This window comes from Thermobia domestica, chromosome 7, assembly GCF_964235325.1.
Source record: "Thermobia domestica chromosome 7, izTheDome1.hap1.1, whole genome shotgun sequence".
Taxonomy (NCBI): Eukaryota; Metazoa; Arthropoda; class Insecta; order Zygentoma; family Lepismatidae; genus Thermobia; species Thermobia domestica.
The window spans coordinates 23,332,823-23,355,116 of record NC_137460.1 but is presented as its reverse complement, the minus strand read 5'-3'; the positions used below and the strand labels follow the sequence as shown (position 1 = coordinate 23,355,116).

At 35.8% G+C, this 22,294-nt stretch overlaps 1 protein-coding gene across 5 annotated transcripts in view; it reads right to left on the bottom strand.

Annotated features, from left to right (window-relative positions):
- Positions 1-6,673: 6,673 nt before the first annotated feature.
- Positions 6,674-22,294, bottom strand: part of sws (patatin like phospholipase domain containing sws) — a 112,280-nt gene continuing 96,659 nt past the window's right edge. For 3 of the 5 annotated variants that reach the window (XM_081764244.1, XM_081764243.1, XM_081764245.1), the window contains exons 25-27: positions 21,904-22,081; positions 17,789-17,901; positions 6,674-9,884 (exon numbers count right to left, since the gene is read on the bottom strand). In XM_081764244.1, the coding sequence (XP_081620370.1) occupies positions 9,789-9,884; positions 17,789-17,901; positions 21,904-22,081 (387 nt within the window). In that variant the 3' untranslated portion in view covers positions 6,674-9,788. Of the gene's footprint in view, positions 9,885-11,823; positions 11,909-17,788; positions 17,902-21,903; positions 22,082-22,294 lie in introns of all 5 variants that reach the window. The other 2 variants (XM_081764247.1, XM_081764246.1) reach the window with 2 other exon arrangements.

Below are 22,294 nucleotides of genomic sequence, written 5' to 3'. Positions count from 1 at the left end.
GCATCCGAATAAAAACGTAGTATTTATATATATAATCACCATCCATAAAGACATTCCTGAAAGGTTTGAAATAGCTAGGGTCGTGGAAGTAGTCCAAATAATCCCCAGAAGAATGCGCGTGCCTATATATCCCATCAGTTCTGAAGTAACATCTGGACTGTTTACTCAACATTTTCGTTTTGGTACTTAAAACGGATTTTATAGTCAGTGTACATACACTGATAAACTTCGAACCTCCAACTATGAGTGTCACTTCTATATCTAGAAGTCTTCTTTATATACGAAATATAAAATATGATCATCCCTCAAGCATTATCCCACCGACTCAAAATACATGGAAAAGTCAGAGATTTTCACGAAAAGTTTAAAAACCTGGAAAAGTCAGGGAATTTTAATACGAAATTTTACTTCTCAGACGTATGTGTCTTTTCTCCTTCCTGGGTGTTTGGTAGGAGATATTTTATAAAATAAATTAGTTTGTTTTGGAAAACTTGTCTACCTACACACATACTATATACATATATATACATAGTAGATGAGGAATTCCCTGGTGGGGAAAAATATAGTTGCTTTTTTACATTTTATATAGACCTGAAAATTTGTAAGTCGTGACCTAGAAAAGTCAGTGAATTCGTGCTCGCCAGATAGCTAGAAACCCTAAGGACGTATCTTGAATTTTACTGTCAAAACAAAACCTACTATAATTTTACTCACTTGTTGATTTTATAACTTGTTGATCAGAAACTTGAATGACTTATTTTTCCATGTATATTCGTACTTCTGAGTAGATTAAAAAAATAATATTGAATTATATATATATATATAATTCAACATTATTTTTTAAATCTACTCAGAAGTATGAATATACATGGAAAAATAAGTCTTGACTTTGTATATTCAGTCCATCTGGTGGCGCTCCTAGCGCCATCTACTCTCTTTTATTTCAGCTATTAGCGCCAATAAATTTCTAACTAGTAAGTAAAATACTATTCTTTCCCGGGCTCTCAATCAATTATCATCCCTAAATTGAAGGATTACATAAGGATACAAATGCAATTTGGAGACAATGTTACTAAGGAAAGTTCCAAAGAGGACCGGAATTATATACATAAACTACAATTTTTATTTGGATACAGAGGTGGATGAGAAATGTATCCTTGTGGTGATTCTAACACAGACAGTTTCAAGATTTCTCTCGCACAGTGAATAGTGTTCCGTTATGGTGCTAAACTAATGACATGATAAATGGACGTTTCACTCCTAACAATCCATATGAAAAACATATGATTACATTTCACACTTTTAGGATCAAACAAGATTTGTTCCTTTCTGAAAACCGATACTAAAGAGAAAAGTGTTTGGTGTCCTAGAAATACGTACCACTTATATTTATGCTTATGAAAGTCTAACCTGTAGAGAAATCATTTTGCAGAACAGAAAAACAACAAATGTAGCACTGATATAGAATATTTGCTCTATGTAAATCAGTTTTTATGCAGCGTGCTAAGGAGTACATACAGACACAAGAACACAATAATGGAAACACTTATCAAAAGTGGGACATATTTTCACTGTGTCTGGTAACGCTGCGTAAATCAACCCTCTTGTGTTGTAAGTAGTATGGACTGTGCACTACTAGTTGAGTGAGGCAGTGGTGGTTGTGAAGATGTGATGAGTGACCAGTATGTCTGACCTGACGAAGTTTCAAAGAAGTGTCCATCTAGCTGGAGAATTGGTAAGTAAAACAGCAATTTTGTCTGGCCGTGGCGTAATACAAGCCACGGTCTCGAAAAATCAAGACTGTATACACAGTGCACGGTAAAACGGGATCGGTGAAACATGATAGAGATCGAAAGACGAAGTTGCAGGATAGGGACCGCTGTGGATTAAAACATATTGTGACGAGGCAGAAGAAAACTGTAAAGAAGAGTTTCCTCGTGGTTAAGCAGTTAGCGTACGGGTCTTTGGCGTAGGAGACCCGGTCGATTCCCGGCGGGAGCTCATGTGGTTCGGATTTCATGTTAAACTATAAGTTCACGTTTCATATAGCCTCGCTGCTGAAATCAAATCAAATCAAACTGTAAAGAAGGTGACTACGTAACTTAATCAACATCTAAACACTTCAATGTCATTCAAAACAGTGAGGCGAGAACTGCATAAAATAGGTATCCATGAGCATGTTGCTATTGGCAAGCTCCTAATAAACGACAAGATGGCGTACATGGTCAATGATGCAATGACCACGAAAACTGGACGTTGGAGGATTTGCAACATTTTTTTTATTTTTTTTTTTTTTTCGATGAGTCACCTTTTATCCTCTTCCCCATCATTGAATGTGTGTTTGTCTGACATACTTCCCTATGAAGCATACGATGTGGACTGTCTCCGTCCGATTGCCGAATCATGGTGGTGCTTTACTGTAGTCTGGAGCACTATGTCGTGGTATTTGACAGCTTCTCTTGTCACATTGCACGGTCGGGTCACAGGAGCAGTATGTAGAAAATCCTTGGTGTACTCAATGGTGTGGTACAAACTGTATTTCCAAACGGAAATGCCATATTCCAGGATACTAATTTCCCCATTCACACCGCTGCCCCTGTTCAGGAGTGGTTTCAAGAGCATACTGGTGAGGTACAGTACTTTCACTGGTCCGCCCAGTACCCAGACTTGAATATCATCGAGCCTGATTGTACAGTTTTGGAAAACAATATTCGGCGTCGATTTTTCACCTCCCTCGTCTCTACCGGAGCTGGAGGCTGCGCTGTAAGAAGAATGGCTTCAAATTCCACTTATCACTATTCAGGGCGTGTATCGGTCGATTCAAGCTCTATTGCATGCTAAAAGTGGACTAACAGTATTAATACAATGTTAGAGATTTCATACCTTGCTTCTATTATTGTTCCAATGCTGGTATCTGTATCACATTAGCTTGTAGTAATTTATTGTCATTAGTTCTATAGCATGGCAGAATACTACTCGCTAAGCCAAAGAAGCCTTAAAACTGTTTGTGTTAAAGTTAACACGACGATGTTTAGGTAAGATGTATTTGCCCTTCTAAATATTAAGTATGTATAATATAGCATCGATCAGCAAACCCACCCCCACCTTTTTTTTTTTTTTTTTTTTTTTTTTTTTTGTAAGATTCTTAGATGCAGCAAAATAACATTGTAATACACGTTAGTAAAAGTAGTATATCTTTTCCTGCATAACAATCATCCGTCGTAACTTCGTGGCGTCCATAATTCTCATTTACTCAAAATTCTCCTTCCACGTTTGCTTTTAAATAAATGATTTAATGTAGAGTGACATATGATAAATTAACTAATACATAGAGAGAATAGTGGAAAGGCAATAGAAAGAATAATGAAATGGAAATCGAGCCATACCCGTTGTTTTTAAAACGAATTAGAAAACACAAATGAAAGAAAGTAAAGACAAACATCTGTGGATCTTCTCGTTCCATTCTCGTGTGGTAACTACCTAAGATGAGACGGTTTTGTCATCAATCTTCTGCAAAAACAGGAATCATGATCTGTAACAATGTTATCGTTTGACTACATAAAAAACAGAAAAATAAACACACTGCTGAACAAGACTGCACTTATTTAATATAAAAACACATTTACACGTGACGTTTCGATCTTCTAGCCAAGATCCTCATCAGACGTACACTGAGTGATACAAAAAACTACTCAAGTATATATACACAATTCATCTCCCTATCTGCTCTCTCATTGGCCCGTTCAAACAGCCAATCAGAAGCGTCTGATGAGGATCTTGGCTAGAAGATCGAAACGTCACGTGTAAATGTGTTTTTATATTAAATAAGTGCAATCTTGTTCAGCAGTGTGTTTATTTTTCTGATTTTATTCGCAAGACGTTGACTATGATTGTGTGTCACTTTTGACTGCATAAGTAACTGTTTCAGTGTGTGTGAAAAAACAACCGAGAAATATCCAGGTTCTAGATGCTTTTAAGAGAAATTTTAAGGTAGGCCCTTTATATATATTTTTAAAATACTGTACAGGGTGTTCGAAAAAGATTGTATCCTTTTTTTCTAGGTGTCCAGTGTGTGGAGAAGGGGTGTCAGTGACAAGAATTGCGATTAGATACTCAAAATAAAATATTGATTGAAATACCCGCCGTTTCCAAGACCACAATTTTTTCAAGATAGCGCCCACAGAAGAACAGAAGACATTTTGTATTGTGGAATACGCAAAGACAACGTCCGTTATCACAGTTCAACGGAACTTTCGGCGACAGTTTCAGGTCGATCACCTTGATAAGAACTCCTTTAAACGTTTGCATACACAACTCATGAAAACAGGTTGCCTTGCGAAGGCAAAAGCACCGATCATCCTTCGCATTCAGAGCAGACAGTGGATAGAGTTCGACAGTTCTTCCAACGCAGCTCCTCAAAATTTTCAATGGGCTTAATCAGGTTTAGCATAACGGGTCTCATATTCGGTGGCCGTGGAGGTCACTTGAAGAATGATAAATTAGCTGCTTGACCACCAATCCAATTGTTTGCAAGATTTTCATTTAAAAAAACTGTCCCGCTTAACGATCACAGTGAAGGCGTTCCCTGTCTTGTTGAAAAGTTGAAAGTTTCAAAATCTTCATTCAGCTTCAAAAATAAATCAGTTTTGAAAATAAGGTATTTCTTACCATTAAGGGTTTTATCATCAAAGAAATAAGGGCCGTATACAAATGAACGGAATACTGAACAAAACACTTAAAAAAAAAAAAAAAAAAAATCTCCTTCCTGTTCAACGTACGCATTGTAGGCCATTTGCATATCATGTTTATTTACCTTGCTACTAAGATGGAAAATTACTTTACCGCTGAACACAATTCGTCCCGTGAAACTGTTGTCCCCTTCAATATCAAGTATCTGTCACCACGCTTTTCGTTTTGTTATCAACTTTCAGAGAGCATGTATTAACTAAGAACCGAAGTATCAACACTCGCCAAGTTGTTGCTTGAGGCAGTTGTGACTTCCGACTTGCAAGATGAGTTGATTTTGAAAGATTGCGGAGCTCCCTTGCAATTATGTGGATTGCGTACACGCCTTTGGCGTGTGAGACCCGGGTTCGATTCCCGGAGGGAGTTTATGAGTTTCGGATTCCACGTTCCATACGCTAAAGATCTACGTTCCATAGAACCTCAATGCTGAACGGAAGGTTAAACTCAAATCCAATCCAATCGAAGAAGTGCATTGGAAAGCAGTTTGAATTTTTTTGGGAACATTTTTATTTTTTTCACACACCTGCGAATGTTCAATTCATTAGGACTATTGATTTGGTACTTTACAGACGGAATCGTCTTTACACTGTAATCATGGAGTAACACCTAGTACGACGACCCAAAATACCTTTTGTTGCTGCGTAGTCACTTTCAGTCGGACTGAGGTAGAAGGGATCGTGAAGACAAAAAGTGCCCCAAGATCGAGCTAGTGGCCATCGACAGAAACTAGACAAAGCTATCTTCTTCCACGGAGTGCGGCGCTGCTAGTAGTTTCGACAACATACAGATTTGAAATACTTCTACATACATTTTTTTTTAAATCATGGTGTGTATATACATGTATACCCAAACTATTTGACGTAACGGCCCATTTGTGACATTAAGCTTGCTCCAGCGCCATCCAACAATGTTCAGCCTAGCGCCTAGACCTAATGGCCGATACGTCTTGTTTTTAGGTGATTCCCCAGTTTCCCTCACGACGCTGGCTGGGCGCCGAAAATTGGGAAGACAGAATCGAACCCGTGATTAGGCAGACATGAGTCTAACGCTGTAACCACTAGACTACGGTTAAGTCCCCAAACATACATAGCCCAGTCTTTTAAATGAGACAACACATTATATCTAAATTTTTATTAGCATACTTGAAAAGTCACAAATGTAGAAATATTGTGTATATTTATTTATCACACTAAACTTTCAATTTTAGAAAGCATTGCACAATAATTGGTAACTTAGACAAACACATGTTTTTAACACAAATTGTGATTACATAAATGTACATCATTATAAATATTTATAATTCACTACAATATACAAATTATGAGCCAGTGCTAAGGCTGAGAAACAACAATAGTACCAAAAAAAAAATGTTAACGAACACAAGAAAACACCCTGAGACGCCAAAAATCTGACAATACATCCCGAATGTCATCTCACTAATAATAATGATAATAATAATAATAATCTGACTATTACTGAATAATTCTTTTTTAATGCACAAAAATATATATATATAGATATTTATATATTGTATTACTCTCACTACACCTTTGGTATCGAAAGATTTATTTTTCTTTTGTAATGTTATTTAGCTATACTTTATATTGCATTGCTTGTTTGCATAATGCACAAATGTGCTTAAAAACACACACAATTTGGCACAAATACCAATTTCTCTCACACCCATACGTTCATCAAAATACATTATTTACACATACACACACACACTCATACACACACAGTACTCGCTCCCCTTATATTTGTATACTAATGCTTTATAAATATGAAAGAAGAAGAAAATTCCACAGAAAATGACAAGTAATATTAATCTAGAAGCAGAAGAGAAATCTACTAAAGTGTACTACTATTAATTAAATGTAATTTCTCTTTATTCCTTACTAATTACCCAGAGTACCAGTTATCCAAAATCTAACACTGCAAGATCAAAATAAAATTCTTGGGTTTGACTAGCACATTAACTTTCTCTATATTTTCTTTCCTTTTTTTTTGTGCAAAGACTTGTTAAGGCCTCATAATTAACGCACAGATATATTTTAAAAACAAAGACACACACAAAAAAGTGAACCTTAAAAGAATGTTCGACTATTGTAGTTCTTTTAAGGACAAGTATTGAGTATACGCTTGTTAGAGCCTCGCCTTAAAAATATCACAAATTAACTCTCTTGAACTTAATAAGAAACTATTTCCAACTTTCACAATCCAACTGAAGAAAATACTCATCGCTGCTGAAAGCTTTCGGCGATTTGAAACAGTCAGTGAGGCATGAAGAAAACTGATATTAAAATCGTTCTTCCTGTCAATTAGATTATATTAAAGAATGTTATTTTATAAATTACTTTATATTAAATTAAGTCTTTATCAATGGACAGCATTATCGTTGTTAACGTAATTACTATTCACTGCTATATCCGCTCGAATCGGAAGCCGTTACGAATCGAAGGCACTTGGAGTTTAAAGGTAGTCGCTAGTGCCACTCTCTCTGGTTTTTTAAATGAATTCATTTTTATTACGAAATCGTTTTATGCATAAGAATCTGCCGAGTGGTGAAAGGTTGTGGTCATTTCTTAACTTTAAAAGTCCGCCACAAGATGGCATGACATATCTTGCAACATTTTATAAGTGAAGAAATGGTCTATAAATGTTTTTTAGAAAAACTAATATACATATGAACATCTATTGGAAGGAAGTCGGGATTTTATATCGAATAATATTTCAGCGCTCAAGACGACAAAATATTTCACAAAAAAATTTAGTTTATTAAAATTAAAACCAAAATTAATTTATTAATATAATTGAAGAATCAAATAAACTTAATATCATTAATTATTTTCTGTTTAATTACTTTTACATTTAGCTAACCTTTCAAAAAAAGAAAATAGTAAGGGTAGAAAAACTACTCTAGAAAAACTAAAAATAAAAATAAAAAATATTATTTAGAAATTAATACAAAAGAAAGTTTATTATTCATATTTAAGAATTGAATATTGTTATGCTGAGAAAATTCAAGTAATAACTTCAGCGAAGAAAGACGAAAAACCGAAAAATTGTATTCACACATTCTTTAAATATTATGCTTCTTCGATAACAAATCGCAGAGATTTTTATTTATTTATTTATCTTTTCAACTTTCAAAATAAGCAATTCAAATCACCTGATCATTATAGAAAAGATTTTTAAAATCATCTTCCGCTGAATTGAAGTTATGCCTCATTTACTCAGCTGAATTCAAAATACTTTTGAGTCCAAAATTAATTTTCTGTAGTAAATAGAATACAAACATGAAATAATGCATTTGAAGTGAATTGATGTACTCCGAGCTCTTCAACTCCTTACTACTGACGACGACATAAAATTATAGTCTTTAGGAAGAATTTTAACTAGTACAAATTTTCTGTATATATATATATAAACACTAAAGTGCGAAATTAAGGTAAATCACTAACTATTTTCATTTTCATTTTCCAAGGTATGTCAGCAGTGTATTTTCTGCATTTTCCAAGAAGTATCTGAAGAGACTTCTTTATTCATTTCATAGTCGTCACAATCATTCTGTTCATTTCCTTATATACTACTTGTCTGACAACAACTACAAACAGTCGAACAGATTATGTTTATTATTTTATTTATTTATTTATTTATTGCGTAAGTTCCGCAATAACTGCATTGAGTATCAGCACCTTTCTTTATATCTTTATGTGACAGTTTTGTTCTGCCGCATAATCAATAATACCACATACATTCGAAAAATTTTCTTTGTTTTTAACAATAATTTCATTCATAATGTCTTTTTTTTAAGTGACATAACTGTTGATATCTTAATACCTAAGTATATATAGAAAATGCTTATTCTATATTTATTTCGTAATTAACAACAAAAGTAATTTACGTGAAAAAAAAAAACTTTTTCTTCTGAAATATAAGTAAACGAATACATAAAAAAAAAGAAAAACTACACAGTACACTCAATATTTCACTTTTGTCTTTCCTCGTAGGTTCATTATTTTGTTTCAAATCTCTCTCGTAGATCGAATGCTAGTCACACAAAACATTTTTGTCTGCAATGAGATCAAGCAATACTACTAAACAAATCTACAGGTGGGGGGAATGGACTTCATCTTAATACAACACATATGTACTGGTAAATACCTCCGTTGTTTTGTTGTCTTCGTAAAATAAATTTAAAAAAAAAAAAAAAAAAGTCTGTTCGATTGTGCTCAGTAATTTCCAATTTAACAGTAAAGTAAAACAGTCTAATGAAACCACGTGAGTTGGTCTAAACAAATAATATTCGGTCTTATATGTATGTCACAATAGATTTCTGTCAATAGTACCACACGTGTTAAATATTTACAACATAATTCACTTTTTTTTTAAATTGGGTATTTGGTTATTCGTGATGCTATTTACGCACTTAATAAGAGTGATGCATTGTCTTTAACTAACATTACTAGGTAAAGCTCAACTTTTCTAATTTGACTCGAAATGCCACCACTGCTTTTTAGAAGTTTTGAAAACTAACCCCTCTTCCATTAAGGAGTTAAATCATCTTCAATCAGACAACTTAAAAAAATAAAAATAAAAAAAAAATGGACTCGCACATCCAGCTTTCTTCAAGTAACACATTATTCTTTTTATAAAAAAGCACACAATTGCAAGTCCACGTAGTGCAAATTATCACAAGTATTAATGCGCTTCAAAAATCAATAAATATTGCCTCAGAAAATACAATCTATTTGAGCTTCACTTAAAAAAAAAAAAAATGTCTGCACATTCTTCTACACTATACTGCTTCCCATTGGAAAAGCTTTTTCTAATATTTGCAAAGATGAATTGCGTAAGACTGCCTTAAATGCATCTCTTTAAACACATCGAAATACTTCTACAATTCTGTTGTGGATTTGAAGACAAGAAACAAAAACAAAAAGAGTTTCTTTCGAGATTGCTGTTGTGTTTTCTCAACGAGAATGTGGATTTTTATGTTAACATCTTTTTTCTTGCAAGTTTCCGACACAGAGGGGAACTTAACCTTTCAATCCGTACTCCGTTTCAGATTCCAGTTCATTCTCCGAAAATGAAAGAGATCCACTCATCCGCATTCTCTTACCAGAAATTGAATTCTGCAAAGAGAGAAAGATAAATAATAATTTCTGTTAATAAGTAAATATTTATACATTTTAAGAAATCAGCTATAGAAACTACGAGGATGGATCAGAAACTAACGTTACAACGCCGATATTTCTGGCGTTTCGTGCTATAGAGGAATGACGCGTGTGCGGTAATTTTAATACATGGAGCTAGCAACTGTGCAGAGTTTCAGCCACCCGCTACTTATGGTTGAAGGCTAGTTGTAGGTAAATATACTGTAAATGGCGATTCGTTTGGGAAACTAGTCTCGCGAAAAGAAGTCAGCTCAGTTATTCGATTTCTGTGGACGAAACAGGTAATCGTGGATGAAAATCACCGGCTGCTGGCAGAATTTTATGGAGACTATAATGTCTCGTCAGCATGTCGCAGATTGGTGTCGAGAGTTTCGACTGGTAGAGAAAACATCACCGACGAAGGGCGCAGTGGCCAACCCAGCATGGCATCAACAGATTTGAACACAGCTCGCGTGGAGCAAGCTGATTCAGGACCTCGCTCCAAGCGACTTTCACCTGTTTCCGCACTTGAAGGAGCACTTAGGAAGCCATCGCTTCGCTTCAGACGAGGAAGCGAAACACCTCGTGACAATGTGGCTGAACACGCACACACAGGATTTTTACCAGAAGAGAATCTTCAAACTCATCCCACGATGCGACAAGTGCCTCAACCGATCGAAAAATAATCTACTGTATGTACTATCTGTTAGCTGTATTGGTTGTATGAAATAATGTTCATACAACCAATATTGCATTTCACTAGGCTTTGTAACCTAACTTTCTGATCACTCCTCGTATGAAGGCTTCTCTTCAAGTTACGTGATGTGTGGTCAGAATGTGGACTTTCCAAACGCTTTCTAGACCAAAGTGTTCTCAATTCTGAAAATATTCCCCAACTACCTTACGATGCTGAACCAATATCGGTAATTAAACTTATTATCATGCGTGCCAAAGACACACATCTTAATATTTAGGTTACACAGAAGCCCCTTCATTCTACAAAACAAGATCATGTTCAAACACTATATTATTCATGAAAGTTATACCGTATGAAGTCTGCAAAAAGTCTTATCTTACTACAGATAAAGTCGTCTATCTTACCACAGATAACATTGAACAAAATTACTATATTTGTGAAGACTGCTTCTACGTAAAGCGTTTATATTAGGTTTATATTAGTTATTAATTAACTGCGTTATTGATGGGAACTAAAGGTAATTATATTTGTTTAACGACAGAAAAAGGCACATGTTAATATTACTGCGTCCTACTATAATTTTCCTAAATAGTTTCCGTAGATTCGCTTGCCATCATCGACAGGTTAAACCCCTTTACTAGGAAATCATTATCACATCACAAAATAAAATCTTCATCTTCTACTTTCGTAAGTACAGAACTGATGAAGGATCAGGTAATAAATCTTAATGAACAGGAATATTATTCTTCAAAATTCTTGAAGTGAAGCATAGTTTTCTGTAAGAACTTAAAAACGAGAAATATTTAAAAAAACACTTAATACACTATACATTTGCTGTCGTAAATTTCACTTTAACTGAATTTCTGAATCAATTAGTGATAATGACTGACGGCTACGAAATATTACTATAATGAAAGCTGTGAATATTAACTTCTAAGCGAGGTACACCAAAAAATAATTTTGACAACAAAGTACAGTAGATTTGCTGTTATTTTGTTTCTATATCCTTCATCAATTCTATGCAGACAAAAATACGAAATGACATTTCATTTTGTGATGTTGAGATGCTTTTTCAGTAAAGGGCTTCAACTTACCGATGACGGTATGCGAGTTTCCCGAAACGATTTAGGAAAATTATACCAAAACGCAGTAGTAAGTTTAACTAAGTATTAGGAGTAACGGTGTTAGTTGGTACTTTGGGTTAATCACTTTTCCACTTACTGAAGTCGTGGGAAGCAATGCCCTAGTCCAGTTTTACTGCCTTCTGCCGTCTACTGTATTTCAACCTTAATTTGTGATCTTTTTCCTTACGTATCAATAAATAAAAATAAATAAATAAAATAAATATAATGCTTTAAAGATCTGCATTAACATGAAACTATGTATGAAGTTTACTTGCACTGCTATTAGGTTTGCCAATTTTCTCGGAATGAGACATATCATCCCAAAATAGAATTATGTCTCTTGTACTCCTAGACATTGTTAAATATCATCCGAAATTATGTGATTTAATATTCTATTTATAAAGCAAAAACGTATTAATCTGTAAGTAACGCTAAAACGCGAACTCCTACACATTTAAGAGTTACGAGTTGCTCAAAGTTCTAGGAGAAACTATTAATAGATTCTTAATTCTTATTATACAACCAAAACGCCTGACTTTGTCAATCACATTAATTTCTAATAGTTCACAATCTGGCTATTAGTTGTCCAAATTGTCACATAGTAGTTCATAGCTGCCAAGAGATGTCGCTACCGTGCAGACAATTTGGAGAAGTGCCGAAAGTTTCTGGGGAACAACTAGTTATAATAATTTGTATAGTGTCATTTATGCTTGGAATTCTTGTTTCAAATACATCTTGTGAGAGGCAGTTAAATCTGGTGGCTTAAGTACAATGAAAACACTTATAAGAACACCCTGTATACATCGTGCAAATCGAACCGTTATTCGTACTACAAAACGTACGTATAAAATACTGCTAGTATCGGTTGATAATGCTACGAGAGACGTTAAGGAGATCAGAGTCTATCAAGGACGACGCTAGCGAACACCTACTGCACAGCTAAGTAACTTCTAATGTGACCATACAGTGGGACTGTAAGAGGTCCATCGGTGGTGTACATGATGGGAGGCAGAGCGTTTCCACACGACCCTTAGTACCTCCATAACGCACTGCAGAGAGAACGATTGTTCACGTTGGCCTAACTGATAGGACGGCGACCGCCAGTGCAAAATCAATACTCCTCTTCCCCTCCACCTATGAGTGCACATATACTAAACAATTTAATTTTCGAGACGTGTCTGCGTTCCGCTTTCTTCTTACACAATTGCCTCTGAAACCCGTCCATCGAGAACGTCTTCGGTGCTATCAAGAGTGATTGTTGTGGCAACACAATGGAGTCTGTAGTATTCGGAGATAATATGCATTTCTGTTTCAAAACACAGTGGCGACGGTGTGCTTGTTCGCAGACAAGCAGGAAAATCAAGTGTATTTTCGCACTCGCCTCTGAAATATGGTTACTATGTCCGTACACTCATAACGTCATCAATCCTCTCCTCCAACCTTATTTCAACAATTTGTGGAACTCCACTTCCCAGCAATGTAACGGTAACGCGTGTCCTCATATCGCGAGGGCAACCCTGTCTGATATACTAGGTTTACGCCTAGCCTGAACTTTTTTATAAGAAGCACGTATGAGCCATGCCGAGACGATGCCTAACAGTCATCTAGACTCCAGCAACGATCATCCTCCAGCTACGGCAAGATATACAGCAAGAGTACAATATACACACACACAACAAGCTTATACTTTGCCTCAGACAGATATTCAGAATCTACACGACCGATTATCTGCGTAAATAGCTACTTATATGGCTGCTAAGAGGTAGTTACACGTACTCTTTGAACATCCTGTATAACATGTCCTATATAACATATGTCTCAAGGGCACGACGTTGGATTACTATCACCTCTCATCACCTTTCTGTGTACTGACTTTGAACCAAATTAGTGTATTCCTACTGCGTGCTCTTAAATACGCTTTTTTTTTCTTTCTAATTTTCCGAAAGAAGAAAGTTTAACGAAGAAATATGGACAAAGACGGATGGAATAGCTACGTATCTGCACGAAATGTAAAATACATGATGCACTGTTAGATATATACAATGTTAGATATATACCATGTTATTTCAAACTGCAAATATAACTGTTGGACCCATTACTACTGTTGACATTAGCTCTCTCCCCCTCTCAGGGAGAGCGGGGAATTAATTTTGTTTACTGCATTAAAAATGGAAGGGTTTGCATTTAATTTTGTTTACGCTGCTTTATTAAGTAGTTTTTGGTGAAGGACAACAAACCAAAGATATCAAAATACTGTACACAAACTAACGGCTAGCGACGAAATGAATCTACTTAACCCTACTGAAATAGTTCACATATGCTTAATAATAATAATAATAATAATAATAATAATAATAATAAATAATAAAAAAAAAAAAAACTTAAATTCCCAGATCCGTAGATTCTTACTGGATGTGTTTAAAATGCGTTTTGACCAGCATATATTGAGAAAAAAAAATCTAAAAGCCGAACTTAAAATTCCTCACATGTTCACTTTTCAATTTAACGCCCATGCCCAGCAGCCAACTCGCATTTCTGCGATCTCTGGTTAAGATATTGTTTCCATCACTGTTATTTGGTAGTTTCTTGACAGATTACTAATAGAAACGATGAGCTACATAGCGACTAGCAGTAAAAATCTCTATGTTAAAACACTCAAATACGAAATCGGAGCACAATTTCCAGGCAATACTTACCTCTTCGTCGGCGCATCTAAAGAAAAATTTGTTGATATATATATATATATATACACAAAAACTGGTGCAGCCGAATTCTTAAGGGCCAGGGACTAATAGCCGGCTTGTGGCACTTATGCCTTCCGCGTGATGTACGGTCAGCACATCTACTCCCCTCGCCGTTAATGCTGGCTTTCTAGGCCAGAGTTCACTACTTTTTCGTTTCAAATACCTCCGCAATGAGTTGAATTGATTTTGAGCTTAACGTTTCTTTCAGCAGCGAGGCTACATGAGACGGGACCTACTGATGAACGTGGAATCAGAGGCACATGAGCTCGCGCCGGGAATCGAACCCGGGTCTCCCACGCCAAAGGCGCGTACGCTAACCGCTTAGCCACGAAGGAGCTCAAGTAGCTCCTCAATTGTTCTCATGACACTCGGTGGACACCGCAATGCCAATACCATCAGGTGAGAACGAACTGTCACACATCTTCCATCGGACCAAACCGGCACTACCTGACTTCGCTGATTTCACTAGAAGCGATATTTCAGTGTGGCTACGGATTAGCATCATAAAAAAGAGCATGTACGAAATTCATTGCTCTTTCCATTCATTCATTCATGTACGAAATTCATTCTACATTCTGCTTATTCATCATGTAGAATAAAAATAATGAAGGTAAGTTTGAAGTTTGATAGTAAAATTTTCTTCTCTTCCTAATTCATGGATAAGGATTTATGAATTATCCCTGGTATGTACTTCTACTTAAGATCACAAATCAAAAAAAGAAAACTCAATTGATTGTCTTGAACCGGCATTTAATTAACGATCTTGAACTGTGAATCACTCAGGCAGCTGATGGTATTGTAACTGTCGACTGTTTTTTTTCTTTCTTTAACTTGAAACATTTGAACACACTCAGCACGTATTTCGTGCGTAATAGTACGATTTGTGAATAGAAAGTAACTTGGTCTATAAAATTCCTTTTTCGTATTCTCTCTTCCAGAATCAAATTTTTCCGAACTGATGAACAATTGAACGTCAGAATGCGGTATGCTACGCCCAAACCAAATTCTCCTCTTGAAACCAAATGGAGCACAACAAGTAATCAAACTGACTTCAGTCTTGTTTAGAAATTTTGAGTTCTAATAAATGTAATCAAAACTGAGGAAAAATGAATGACGTTATGCTAAATTTGTTAAATTTTTTGCCTATGTAATATTAAGGTCTGGCGATTGTGGAGGTCATGACAGATGTTATCATCTTCGTGCTCATCAAACCAGTCCTGGACGATATGAACTGTATGAACAGACTCTGTCATCTTGAAACACGGCATTGCCATCTGGCAACAAAGTTTGCACCATGGGATGCAGCTGGTTGGTCACTCAAAATGGTTACACAGTTCTTGGCAGTGATATGTCCATGCAGGGTGATGATGGGTTCGGTAGAATACCAGGATATGCCTGCCCAAATCATTGGTGAACTATCACAATGCTTCACTCTTGATAACAGTCTGTATCGTACGTTTGTCTAAGTTCCTTTTTCCAAAGTCAAGATAGGATTTTTGGTCCTGATTTAAAAAACTTGTATTAATGATAAGTATATGTGTAAAACATTTACATCTATTATGTTGCGCTCAGTAACTCTGCTATTCTCGAGATGAACTAGAAGTTGTTAGAGCTGCTTTCACGTAGCAACAAGATTTTCTTTAATTATGCCGAGCAACAGCTAAGAAATACCTCGAATCGTAGACAGATTTTATACTTAGGAATGTTTTAAGTTATATGAGTTGTTTTTTTTTTTTTTTGTTTTTTTTATTTACTGCTGTTTCTAGATATGTGTACAATACTATCTTTTTATTATTCAAATTGTTCCAATTAATTACATTATGGCGCTGGATTAATAACGAAAATTTCACGTTTGACCGACGCTTGAGCCTGATACTACGCGCACCGAAGACAGTTTGAGGGCCTACAAAAACATTTCAACTTTGTAAAATTGGCAAACCTAACTGGCATGCGAAACAATAAACTAAATTAACTAAAACTCATTTATAATATGCCCTGGGGATTCTAAAGGATGGTTATACTCCTACAATGATTTTAGCAACCAAATCAATTGCCTTTCACAGCTAGAATCGTAATGAAGACCTTCGGATTTACAACGTAGTTCTTTTCCCAAACAATAAGCTATTGAAATGTTAAGAGGTCACTACACACACTAATTCACAACTTAGCGGTACCAAAATAAAACAAACTATGAAATGAAGTGAAACATTTTAAGTTGTATGAAACACGTACAAAGAAAAACATTTATTATTATTTTGATACCGCCAAGTTGTGAGTTAGTGTGTGTAGTGATCTCTAACATTTCAATAACTTTACGCCGATTCTAGTGTTTTTTATGGAAAAAGGACTATGTTGAACAAGAATTTTAGGAATGATCCGAAAAAATGGATTGAAAGATTGCGATCTTGGCCAAGAATTTTAGGAATGATCCAAAAAAATGCATCAAAAGATTGCCATCTTGGCCAACAATTAGTTTTTGGATCCGGGGGCCACAAAATTTTTGAACGGCTCCTAAATCAAGTTTTCGTATTTTCTACGGAATGAGCACATCATACCGAGTTAACTGATAGTTTAGGTTTGGCTACACTATATGAAGTTCTCCAGATATAAGGCGTACAAGAAAAGTTTTGATTGAAATATACTGGATATTTTGATCCATTTTTGGATCAGGGGCCACAAGATTTTTGAACGGCCCCTAAATCGAGTTTTCGTATTTTTACGGAATAAGCACATCATACTGAGTTAAGTAATAGTTTGGAAATGAAATCTTTGAGTTTTACGTCCGACGGTTATGCGGCTAGGCTAAGGGAGACGGTGATTATGAGAAATGAATGAAATGGTGGAATGAAGAAAGTGGGAGGAAACGGGAGAACCCCGAGAAAACCCACGAGCACGGTGTTTTCCCACCACAAAGTCCACAAGGCGCGAGCTGGGATCGAACCAGGGACCCCAAGCACCGGAGGTGAATGCTCTACCACTGAGCCACCGCGCCCCCAAGTAATAGTTTGGGTTTGGCTACATTATATGTAGTTCTCCAGATATAAGGCGTACAAGAAAATTTTTCATTGAAATATATTGGATTTTTTGATCCAGTAACATGTAAAAAGTATTTGTGAAGCCGAAACTCTTCATTATAATTCTAGCTATCTAAGACAGCAGATTTGATTTCCGAAATCATAGTAAAAATATATCAATCATTTTAGGATTCCAAGGGCACATTATGGTGCGTATTAAACAAAAAGTGCTAGACTGTATCTGTGTTGAACTGAGCAAAATTAACTGACTTAAATATAATTGAGTGCTTTCTCATTTACATACAGTTTTTCTATGAGTCACCTGGTAATCGTGAATCGTTGACGTTGGCTCCGACACATATCCCCCGACTTCTTGAGCATCTTCTTCGTCTGCTTCATACTCATCTTCAGATTCATCTGAGAGAGAAAGAAATGACAGTTTAAATTAAGTGTTTCACTGAAACATTTCACAGTAAAGTAATCCTGGAATGAGAGAGAAAATAATTCACTTTATTTTTTGTCTGAAAAATAAAGATAAAAAATCATTAAAGTTTATTGGGAATGACAAATATTACTTCTTTTCAAGTATGTCTTTTGGATTTTCATTTGATACAGGTAATAAAATTACAACTCTATGATTTTAACAACAAGGAAACGAAGCAAGAACTTTTAGAAATGTATGCAAATGGAAGGTTAGTACATATGTAAACATTACATGTAGGGAGTTGGATGTACATACATATCTCCATCAGGAATCAGGATATAGCATGAGAAAAATGATACAACGAATCGTCCCTTTTACACTGTTCTACGCAATGGCACCACTTTTCGTATGAAGTCGAAATCGCAAGGTAAGTGTGGATGCTCGAGTACTTTCCACCCTCTCACGGTAGAAGATTCTGCACACACGCTGGCGTATGGGCTGTAACGTATGGTTGGTTACAATCATTTCTTCCGTGCTATACTCTGATGGACATATGCATGTTCATGCAACTGGCTACATGTAACGTTTACATACAGGGTGGGCACAAAGTCACTTTCCCCAATATGTGAAGAAATTAAATAAAAGAAAATAGGTGACTTGACAATTTTTATTGTACTTACAAATATAAAACAATACAGTTTAAACTGTCTTTCACCATGTTCAATGTACAAGATACACATCTCTTCAGCACTGATTTGTAAATATCATGAACAACCGAGGATTGGTATCCAATATCAAGAATAACTGTTGGATTTGCTATTTTAAATGATCCGAATCCTGCGGTTGCCCAGAAAAAACATCATCTTTGACAATATCTTACATGAAGAAGTCGCATGGTGAGAGGTCACATGAACGGGTTGGCCAATCTGTTGTACCACAACGACCAATCCATTTATTAAAATGTTGATCCAAGAAATCCCTCACAACACCAAGGTGAGGCGATGCTTTATCGTGTTGCCAAGTAAACTGAACGTCTTCGTAACAAAGGTTATTTTCAAGTTCTGGAGTTACAACTTCCTGCAACATCTAAGAGTATGCCACTGGTAACAGTTCCTTCAAAAAAAGAATAGTCGTATGACACCACCACTCCAAATACCACCTAAACAGTGACACCAGCGCCGTTCAACTCTTCTATCACAATTTCATGTGGATTGGTATCACTTCAATGAACAGAATTTGTCCGTTTACACTACCGTTCATCTTGAATGAGGTCTCACCTGGCCACAAAATTCGCTTCCAGAAATCAGCTTCCGGATGAGAAACTACTTACAGAACTCAACCCGTCGGTCCAGTCACATTCATGCAATGAGTGCAGAAGCTTTGGCCGGTAAGATTTAATCTTCAAATCCTTCAACAAGTTCTTTGATGAGGTACGTGTCATTCCCAGGTCACATGTGCATCTACCAGAAGGTACACTTTTTCGGGCTAGATACACAACTCTGAGCACAAATTCAGAGTTTCCTTTATTTCGTACACTTTGTCGTCATCTACTTTGCGATAGATGATACACAGAATATGTAGCGTCGAATCGTTGGTTCAGGTTTCCCATGGCTTGACGCGATGGTGGTTCCCCCACCTGGAAATCTTATCCTGAAGTCTTGCGTTTACACCAAGACTGTAGCACGAAAACACGTTCTTCCTTTGTTGATTTGTGAATCATCTCAACACCTGTACTACTCGGCACAATATCTCTTAATATAAACTCTTAAACAAAACACGTACGAAAAGATGGTTAGCAATCCCAGCTACACAGAGACGCAGTGGTGCCAGTTCTAGTAAAAAAGACTCGCTAACAGCTCGCTTATTGCTTTTCTTTCCTTACTTGTTTTGGGGAAAGAGACTTTGTGTTCACCTTGTATGTACTAACGTTTTATTTGCATACTGCAGAATTTCTTACTTCGTTTCCATTTTCGTTAAAAAAAAAAAAAAAGTCATGACTTGCGGTAACTGTCGTATATGACTGCTAAGACTACATGTGACACAGTTGGAAAAAGATAGAGAATAGATGAAATCTGCTACTCAACAGAGAATCATTTTTTTTTTCGATCAATCTGTTCCACGAGAATAAAAACTATCTATTACTATTAGCAATGAACAACATATTCTTCAGTGCCACAAAAAAAAAATTTGTACTCTTGAAAAGTGCACATGAGAATTTACCATCAAGCATCTCATTTTATTTTGCTCGATGTGATTTATCGAGTGGTATCTATTATTTTTGAACAGGGTTGGCAAAAACCATGTTTTTTTTTTTTTGAAAAAAAAAAAACAAAAAACCAGTTTTTTTTTTTTTTGTTTTGTTTTGTTTAAATAATTTGCTCTATGTATTTATATCACATGTGGACAGAAATAAGCTTGTTTCGCCATGGTGTTAGTATGCAACAACCGGGTTATGCTGGAAGGGGTCACATAAGCTTAAAGCGGAATCCAAACCGCTTCTCGGCTTACATCCAAGAGAAATTGTCCTCTATTTGAACTAGAAACCGGGACTAATTGGGCACAAATGCGATACGTCTGCCGACTCACTCACGAAGGACTCCTGATAAAAATACGTTAGACTGATCTTTACATATTTGTTAATATAATCGTCAACAGTCATTTCAGGACCAAAAGATAAACAATTGCACAAGTGGAACCATTATACAGAATTACATATGGACAATTTCAAAGTACTACAGAGTACAGAAGAACTAATTTAGTCCAAGTCAGTTCACTACAACTTTTATTAGTCCAAGTTAAAGAAATATAACGACTTACTTTGCATATCAGTGAGAAAAGTAAATAAAGATACGAATTATTTGAGTCCACTTTGGCTCTGACCCATTTCTACCAATACCAGGACTAGAATAGTTACCAAAGATTCTAGTTATTTCAATAATTGCCTCTCGTGGGGTTTGTATGACCCCCTCCCCAAAAAAGTACGGCATTTCGATGTGTTTTATCAATAGTAAACATTATTAAAACGAAACAATATTTAGAATTTTCCTTAGGTTGCATAACAATAATAATAAACTATAAAAAAAAAATCACAAAAGAAACATCCATAAAGTTACATTAAAAAAGTTGCTTTTGTAATATAATCTCTCTGATTAAAGAATGGGGAATTTAGGTCTGAATATAGTACGAATAATATATGGGAGCGAAACGTGATAACCCACAAATGTGTGTTCATCAAGATTTTACGAATAGTTACACTTTTACGAACATTTTTCGTTTTTTGGTTTAAACCAGCCAACCCTATTTTTGAATAATATTAAACAAAAAATAAATAGAAATAAAGTTTAAGAGTTATTTATTTTATGAAAAGTTATAATTTTAGGTTATATCTCATTAATCATCTCGTGTATTTTCATTATGTTATCGTGTCCTAATGAAACTTTGATGAGAGAGCACTTCATCTTCATCAAGTTTTAGTTTGAGATAAGAACATCAGTTTCATCATAATAGGTGAAGGGTTATTAGCACAGCATTAAGTTTTAGCGTCGATTTCAGCACCAAGGCTGTATAAGACAGGATCTACAGCTTTTTAACCGAACCACATGAGCTCCCATCGGAAAGCGAACTCAGTTCGTCTGCGCCGAAGGCCAGTACGCAAACCATTGTAACTGCGAAGGAGCTTTAATACATTTCGGACAGAGATATGATCATATACAGAAACAAATATATCGCATCCTTGTACACTTTCTTTCCACTGATACACACCCACAAATGCATCTGAGTATGGAAAATTTTAAAGTAGTCGACTGCCACGATAAATTAACATTACTACAATTTCTTATTCCTGCGTTGAGCAAATAAAGCACTTAAAAAGAAACATGTGCGTAGTCACAACCTGTTAACAAAGATCTTCTAAAATATACTGTGCTATTACCATATACTGCTTGTACTTTTATATATTTAAATTTATCGTTTCTGATATCTTTATTTTTACTTACCAATATATGTCTTACGGGATACTTTGCACACCATCTGGGCCAAGTCAGTGAATGTGTAAGGAACCACGCTTGCGTAATGTTGGTCTCTCGTCTTCAGAGAAACTGGTTTGAACATCGGAAGAGCACCTGCTTTGATTAGGCCAGCAAAGTACGTTTTACCATGGTTATAACCTACATCCTACAAAAAGAGAGAAAAGCAAAATCTAGTAACTCGCTAGTAGGATAGCCTCGTTCCAAACGTTCTCATCTTTCTCTTTAATGAATAGCAATATATTTGCACTATATTCTCTAGAATTCAGCCGATCCTACTCCAGTCTCGTCAATGATGATATCTTTAGTATGTTACCACGTTTACCGGCGGTAAACAAATAACCAAATCATAATTTAGTAA